Source organism: Gymnoscopelus braueri (assembly GCF_963280865.1).
Source record: "Gymnoscopelus braueri genome assembly, chromosome: 18".
NCBI classification, from domain to species: domain Eukaryota; kingdom Metazoa; phylum Chordata; class Actinopteri; order Myctophiformes; family Myctophidae; genus Gymnoscopelus; species Gymnoscopelus braueri.
Genome location: NC_137618.1, coordinates 18,019,068 through 18,026,545, shown reverse-complemented (window position 1 = coordinate 18,026,545; position 7,478 = coordinate 18,019,068). Strand labels below are relative to the sequence as shown.

Sequence of the window (7,478 nt, the reverse complement as noted above, 5' to 3'; positions counted from 1 at the left end):
CCCCATTTAAACCTTCATGCGCTCTTTCAGATCCACACTGCATGCCCTCCAAATAACTCTATTTCTATGCATTCTAAATACTTCATTCACTCACTGTAAAATTGTCCTATTTAAGCCATCATGCACTCTTTCAAATCCACGGTCATCACACTCACCAATATTGCACCTAGTTATCTCAACCTGTGATTAAACCAGCCATGTACTCCACACACTTCCATTGCTCTCTTATTTCCACTGTCTAAATTCTCCAGGTTTGTCATGACTTTATGCGCTCTAATTAATTTGATTATACAGTATATATTATTATTATTATTATTATTTTATTCTCTGTGTAGCTACATTTTTTTTTTTATGTACATGACATAAATGACATCTCCTTATATAAATACCTTGACTCTCAGCCCGTCGGCTGATTTATATAATTGCTTTCTACTCTTTAAATGTTCCTAAATTATCACATGTGAGCTCACCATTCATTTCTTTTTCTGTGTAACGTTACTGGTTCTCTTGGCCTTTTTACCTCTTTAATTATCTGAATACAGCTTAATCTCTTACGCAGCCCGATGGCTGTATTATTTTCAGACTTACAGACTGTCATTTTTATCTCTTCAGACTCTCTCTTAGTCTGTTCTTTTTTAAAGCTCTATATTGTAGCTTTTTCATGGGTCTGTAATTTTCCTCGTCAGACTCTCTTAGTCTGTTCTCTTTTAAAGCTCTATATTGTAGCTGTTCATGCGTCTGTTATCTCTTTAGACGTGTTCTCTCTGTGTTTTGTTTGTATAAATCTGCGCAATATCTCTGCGCAGTTTACTGCAAACTCTTATAATTATCTCTTGAACCGGTTCTTCTCTCGACCTTGTTTTCCAAATTGTGGTCAAATAAAATTTTGCTTTGCAAGGCTTTTCAAGCTGAGAATGTTAGACATGCTTCTAATGCTTGGTTAGTATTATTAAGCTTAATCGTGCATTCATTCACCTTCCAATCCGCTAATAACTACATTTATTTTTGGTACTATCTTCCCCAGCCAGATTCTTTTATTTATAGTTTCGCTGTTTTTTCCTCCTCCTCGCTCAGCGCCCCACAGCCCCGGGCCGGGACCCCTCCGTCTCCCCCCAGCGAGAGAACTCCACAAAAAGGCACTGAATCAATGGCTCGAGTTTTATTACCTTTTCTCTGGTGGCCACCTTGAGTTCTGTCGACAGGCGAAGCGCGAGATTGGCCCGGTCCTCCGGCCGCTGCAGCTGCGCCGCGCGAGGCGTCGGTCAAAATTCACGAAACGCTTTATTAAACTCCCGATTTCGTGACGCCAATCTTTGTGGGTGTAGTACCTAGGGATCCTTAGTCTTCCCGGTGATGGATTGGTAGAATGAAACACTCTCAAACTTGAAGTTAGTTATATCAGCAGAAGAGGTTTATTACAATACGCATAGCAAGGCTTAAGCATTACAGCAAACGATGTTGCCTCTCTGGGCTCCCGAATATCTCTCTCTGCCCCTTTTCCGTCTATCTTACTAATATATCTGGGCACCATCGTCATCACTACACAGTTAATTTCATTCTCTCATCATACAATTATTTGTTATCTCTCCACTGTGTCCCACATGGGACCACAGTGTCGAACACCACCTGTTATTTGCTTGCTTAGTTGTCAAGTCATCTTGACCTGACTCGTATCTTTTAACGAGTAATTGATCCTCCGTGTCGAGGCATTCCCCCTCCCTTATGTGTTCTTCTAGTTGTTTCTACGTTGTTCCTTATAGCCCTAAGGTTACTGGGCCACGAGCGCTCCTTGGTTGCCCCCCAATCAAGCGCCAACCAGCTGTGCTCAGCTGTAGACCTTGTTCGTCATACGCTGTCAGTAGGGATGCTCCTCTGCCTGATTTACCTCCCATTCTGGCCATATAGTATTCTTTTGGTTTACACCCACTTCTGGGCAGAGGAGTGGGCAGCTTATCTCGATTTACTGACAAATCAACTGGAACTGGAAATGGACTGGAACTGAAATGGAAGTCCACTTCTTCCAGTACCTTCTCTATTAATACAATTTAGTTTAGCAGGCCAGGGTCATAGGTCACGACCTTCTGCCCCCACACATGCTATGCATAAGAATATACATACAGTCCATGATGAGGATATAAAATGAAAATTAAAAAAAATATATATATATGATTAAGATATAAAGATATTAAAACCTGCCTGCACAAAACATCACTTGTTTTACATCTCTTCTGTTGGACAGTTATGTAATTTTGACTTTATCCTTAGAGACCATTGAAGCCAGAGTTAAACTTAGTTACGTGCGATTGTCGTGCACCAAGAATGGCAGATCTAGAAGCTCACGCCACTGCCTTCTTCTTTTTGCAGGAGCCATCATGGAGGAATGCGCCAAGCGGCTCCTGGATCTGAAGCTCTGCAGCTTCCTGCCCAAACACAACAAGTGCCTGTCGAACGAGTTCCGATGTTTCGTTAACTATCCCTCCCAACTCCTGTCCTCCTGAGGAGTTGAATCAGACTGTCCACATGGTGTGGTTATCTTTTTTAACGTATTTAATTATCCAGACAAGGACCTGATGGAGGGAGGGGACTACTGTATATAGGCTACATAAACATTTTGTCGCTCTCAGGCTAAAACCTTGTATATCCAAAACCGTTACTTTTCAGGAAATGGACAAAGGAAACTGTGTTCCAATGCATCAGTGTACTTATTTAGTCAGAAGATCTTAATACTTTTCAGTGGTTAAATAATTGATAAAAAACCACAGGCAGATTAAACCACTTTAACCTAATGTCCCTAGTTTGGGCATCTCATTGTGATGCATTCATTGCGTTGTGAACTTATTTTCGCTACTTTAGCATGTCAAACGTAAGTATAAAATATTGTATACATATTATACGACAGCTGTGTTTTTTTAAGCACCAATGTAGGTAAAAAATGGAGACAATGAATAAGGTTTATGATGATAATATATCACCTGAACATTTCAGGTGGATGCTTGCTTACACCTTTGCAGTGTAAGCATGGCCCACCAACATGTCAATCGTCTAAGATTCCACTCCATTAATGTCCACCCTATGCTGTCTGGACTCCATCAAGTCAGTTGTAAACATTGCCTGTAAGGTTGAGGTTGGTGTCAGATTGTGTCAACAGTTAATTCACTGATACAGTAGCATGATATTCCATTTAAAGTGAAAGTCAAGGCAGAATTTAATGCCATTCACCGGGTCAAATGTTAACCTGGGAAGTTGTTTATATATCTATAGTTTAGGCCCTCTAAGATCTTGTTGGGATGCCTGTTTTCCACAAACACAAAGTTGTCTCTCTCCAGTGAGGATAACGGTTTACTTGTACCGTCCTCCTGAAGTGCAACAGTGACATCCATAGGGCAGGGCGGTAAATTGGCATCGACTTGAGTAATTGCAGCCATGTTTGATGTCTCCCTTTGCTAGTCCAGCCTATGACTATTGGTGAGGATAGAATATTGTCAGAGAGTGTTTCCACTTCACCTTCAGAGAACAGAATCCCTGAAGAATGTACAGAATGATAGGGGGCATCCTCATGTGAATTCACATGATATTGCTTTGGCACTAGTCACTAGTTTTTTCCCCCTTCTATTTTAAAGCTATCACTGCTGCCCTCTTCTAATTGAGTGTCTGTTTCAGACCTAATGTGATACATCCACCTCTCTAGTTTGATGTCTCGATAAGTGATTTTCAAATGTATTGTGCCCTAGGCACGCCAATGGGCAAGTCAAAATGTCAAGGCACACCTGTATTCATAGCAAAAATAGTTGATCTTTAAGCTCCCAACGCAGCAGTTTTGCAGATTTGCTGGAGGAATGTGAATAAAATCCATAAAAAAGCACTCATCTATTCAAGTTACCTTCCATTGTTTTCAGCTTTATTGGACATAACACTGAAAAGGTATAGATTACCTGAAAGTTTAAAGTGTTACGCTGGTGTATAAACATTAAGAAATAATCCTCATAAAGTTGCTTTAGGCTAGAATAGTACTTGAGAGGTGCATACATGTGTCTGTTGTTCTGTACAGTCAGTAGGTGGCAGTGTTGATCAGGTTATTGCCACTGGTGTGAATCTCCATGTCTTCACCCATTGCAACCCAACACATGATCATGTTGTATTATTAGTGGGACAGCTAATTACAATTAATGCCACCTTTAGTCCTTACTGGTGTGGACTTCAGTCTGTCAAGAGTCTCATCCTCTTCCTTGTGTTCATGTTTTCATAGGTGTTCAACAATACTGCTTCTGGTGTGGGTCCATTATTTAACCACATTAACCCTGCATGGCATCCCTATTTTAGCCATGTCAATATAGGCAAACATTTTCAAAAATGTTTTATTTTTTTTATAATTTGAAAAATGTGTTAAATAATAGGGAAAATATTGCATTGTATGTTTCAATTGATAGAAAATATGGACAATATGATGATTGCGAAGCGTAGGTCTATGTAGTGTTTTCGCTGTTCGTTGAACGAATGATATATGGCTGAGGGATGGATTACTGAAAGTGGTTAAAAGTACCATTATACCAGGGCAAGACAACACCTTTCACTCAAGTCCCGAGCACATCAAGGCCAAGTAGCATATCCTATACCTGGCATACGACGACCCCATACCCTTCGCAGTAAAATCCTCAGCATAAATTGAACTCTTGAGTGTACAAATGGAACCAAATGGGTTCCATTTTACAGTGTTTTATACATTTTTGTCGGTGGGGCTTTGGAGCCCAGCTTTGGGCCGCGTTCGGTCCACACTCTGATTGCTGCTTTGTGCGTCCCTGTCTTTCTCCAACAAGGGCACACAGGTGCATCCAACTGCAACGGACACGTAGCTCTCCACGTACGAGTGGCGGCCGCCCACACACGAGCCTGTGCGCTTTAGGATGACAGAGGGCGTGTAGACCGGGGTGCTGCGGTAATGGTCACTCTCCTCTCCATCAGGGCCGGTCAGACAGCCCTTACACAAACAGTAGGCTTCTGGGATGTATCGCGGATACCTGGCTGGGTCATGGGAAATCCTGGTACAAAAAAAAAAAAGGATAGATAATCGAGGTCATGGTCCATTTGTACGTACTACACTCTGACTTAAATTAAAGCTGCAATATATATATATAATAACTGACAAGGTTAATAAATAACAAGGTTCTCTGGGGTCTCTCCAGCTCTTTTTTAAGGATACACATTTTTTTCCATTCAGTAGAGAATTCACACAGGATAAACAAGTGAAATTGGAAGTGATGACAAAGAAATTAGACGACAAAATTGCAACTGGAACACTATCAAATTGAAGCTGATAAATGAATACTCTCTCCTGATTGAATGAGGTTGGCAACCCACCTGAAAATGTATTTTCTGTTTATTGGAGAGATGGGGAGACCCCTGTTACTGAACAAACACTATAACGATAAAATCACTTGGAATATCTTTTATTTAACCAAGTTAAAGTATGTGAATGCAACAAGAAATGTAGGCTAGACCAGGTGTCTACATGGCTATTGACAAACAGTACTGCCTGAAAGCTCATAAGTGCAATATCTCATCTGGGAAAGCGGGGACTCCCTCTTAAGCGGTGACCAGCGCTCAAAGGACAAGACCTGGATTGCAGCACTCATGATTTTACAGTGTGTAGCTGTAGGCACTACATGTGTCACACGGTCCAGGCCAAGGTTTTGAAACATTTTGAATAAAAGTGAAAAATGTTTAATGACACAAATCTTATCTTATGGAGATAATCAGTTGGGGTCACACGACCAAACAGGGCCGGATCTACCGATCACAAAAAAAAATCCCCATTTTGCAGTTATCTATTACGAATGAAATAAATAAATGATGTCAAATGTCAAAATTTCGCACGAGGGCGCATGAGGGGGGGGGGCCCATTGCAGTTCCAGTGCCCAGGGGCACTGAGAGGTGTTAATCCAGCCCTGCGACCAAATATATGTGGGGGTCCATGACATGAAAATGTGAGAAGAACCAATGTGCTTACCTGCAGTGGTGTAAAGTAACTAAGTAAATTTACTTCAGTATCATTGAGGTATTTTTACTTTACTGGAGTATTTGTTCAGTACATTTACTTAGTTCTACTACTCCACTACATCTCAGAGGCAAATGTTATACTTTTACTCCACTACATTTATTTGGAAAACTTTAGTTACTAGTTACTTTGTAGATTTTGATTATTACAAAACATACATTACCCCATTACCCACTTCAGCCCTTGGCTATACATTTCGGCCATTTAAAAATAGCCTATCTAAAAGCTCACAATGCATAGTGATGTGAGACATTGTGAGCTTGTAGATCAGCTATTTTCAAAATATTTTGAAAACTTGTGAAATGGGACATTCTGCAAAATGAGTACTTTCTACTTTTGGTAGCCTACTTTAAGTACATTTTGATACCAATATTTTTTACTTTTACTCTAGTAATTTTTTTATTCCGGACTTTCACTTTTATTTCTACATTGCAGTATTGATACTTTTAAAGTAAAATATTTGAATACTTTTTCCACCACTGGATCTTATTCTTTTTACCTGTATGCCCACGGAGAGAGGCTGAGGAAATTCACAGGGACGCGAGAAGTTCTGTCCGGACGGAGGCGGCGACCACCGGCTGCCGACGGACACGTCAGGTTGTGCCGCTCGTGGGGCGCCAGCTGCAGCGTGTGGTGGAAGGCGCTCATGACGCCCACCGACAGACGGCCGAACATCTGCTCCAGGATCTCCTCCGGTAGATCCAGACACGGCCGGCCCCGGACAAGGACAGCCCGCGACGCTTTCTTCTTGACTCTCACCGCGGCGTACGACGCATCGATCAGGATCAAGTACGCAAGCAGTGCGCAAATTCTACCCGGAGCCATCATTGCGCGCGGTCTGGTGCCCTATAAACCAAGTTAACCAACGTGCGCAAAGAATGAACGAATACCAAAACGCTCGCCCCAAAACACAGTCGCCCCGGGGCAAATCCGGCGACCTCGGAACGGTCACCACCTGGTATTCCTAAACGTTACCTCAGTAAACTATGCCTAAACCTAACCTTATTATTCCTAAACCTAACCTCAGTAAAACGGTGCCAAAACCCAACCTTATTCCTAAACTTAACCTCAGTAAAACTATGCCTAACCCTACCTAAACTTCTTTCCAACCTTCTCCTCGGCTAAAACAAATACAAAAATCTAAGAACGGTGGGCGAGCGGTCCGCGGGGAAAAATGGGGGCGAGCGTGTTTTGGGGCGAGTCTTCCGGTTACCAAAATGAACACACGCTCGGTTTTCCCAGGTGTTATTGCCGTCTTGCCGAGATGGAATGCTCACATTGGTTGCATCTTGGTGAAGTTGAGGAAAAAAGGAAAGAAAAAAAAATCTTGTAGTTTCTGTTTCTCTCCTCACGACGTCTCGTGGAAACTTTGCGTTTGTTTGGCAAACGTCCGGTCACTGCTGGGAATCGTTTCTTTCAGCTCCAG

General features: G+C 41.9%; 2 protein-coding genes across 2 annotated transcripts in view; one reads left to right on the top strand and one right to left on the bottom strand.

Moving 5' to 3' along the window:
• The window catches only part of eef1akmt1 (EEF1A lysine methyltransferase 1), an 18,950-nt gene extending 15,967 nt beyond the window's left edge, over window positions 1-2,983 (top strand). Inside the window, exon 5 of the mRNA XM_080456492.1 lies at window positions 2,365-2,983. Within this exon, the coding sequence (XP_080312618.1) occupies window positions 2,365-2,498 (134 nt within the window). The 3' untranslated portion in view covers window positions 2,499-2,983. The remainder of the gene's footprint in view (window positions 1-2,364) is intronic.
• An 892-nt stretch (window positions 2,984-3,875) lies between these two features.
• On the bottom strand, window positions 3,876-7,478 carry il17d (interleukin 17d). The gene is made up of 2 exons (XM_080456493.1): window positions 6,552-7,478; window positions 3,876-5,036 (listed from the first exon to the last, which is right to left on the bottom strand). The coding sequence occupies exons 1-2, from the start codon at window positions 6,878-6,880 to the stop codon at window positions 4,715-4,717; spliced, it is 651 nt and encodes a 216-aa protein (XP_080312619.1). The 5' UTR covers window positions 6,881-7,478; the 3' UTR covers window positions 3,876-4,714.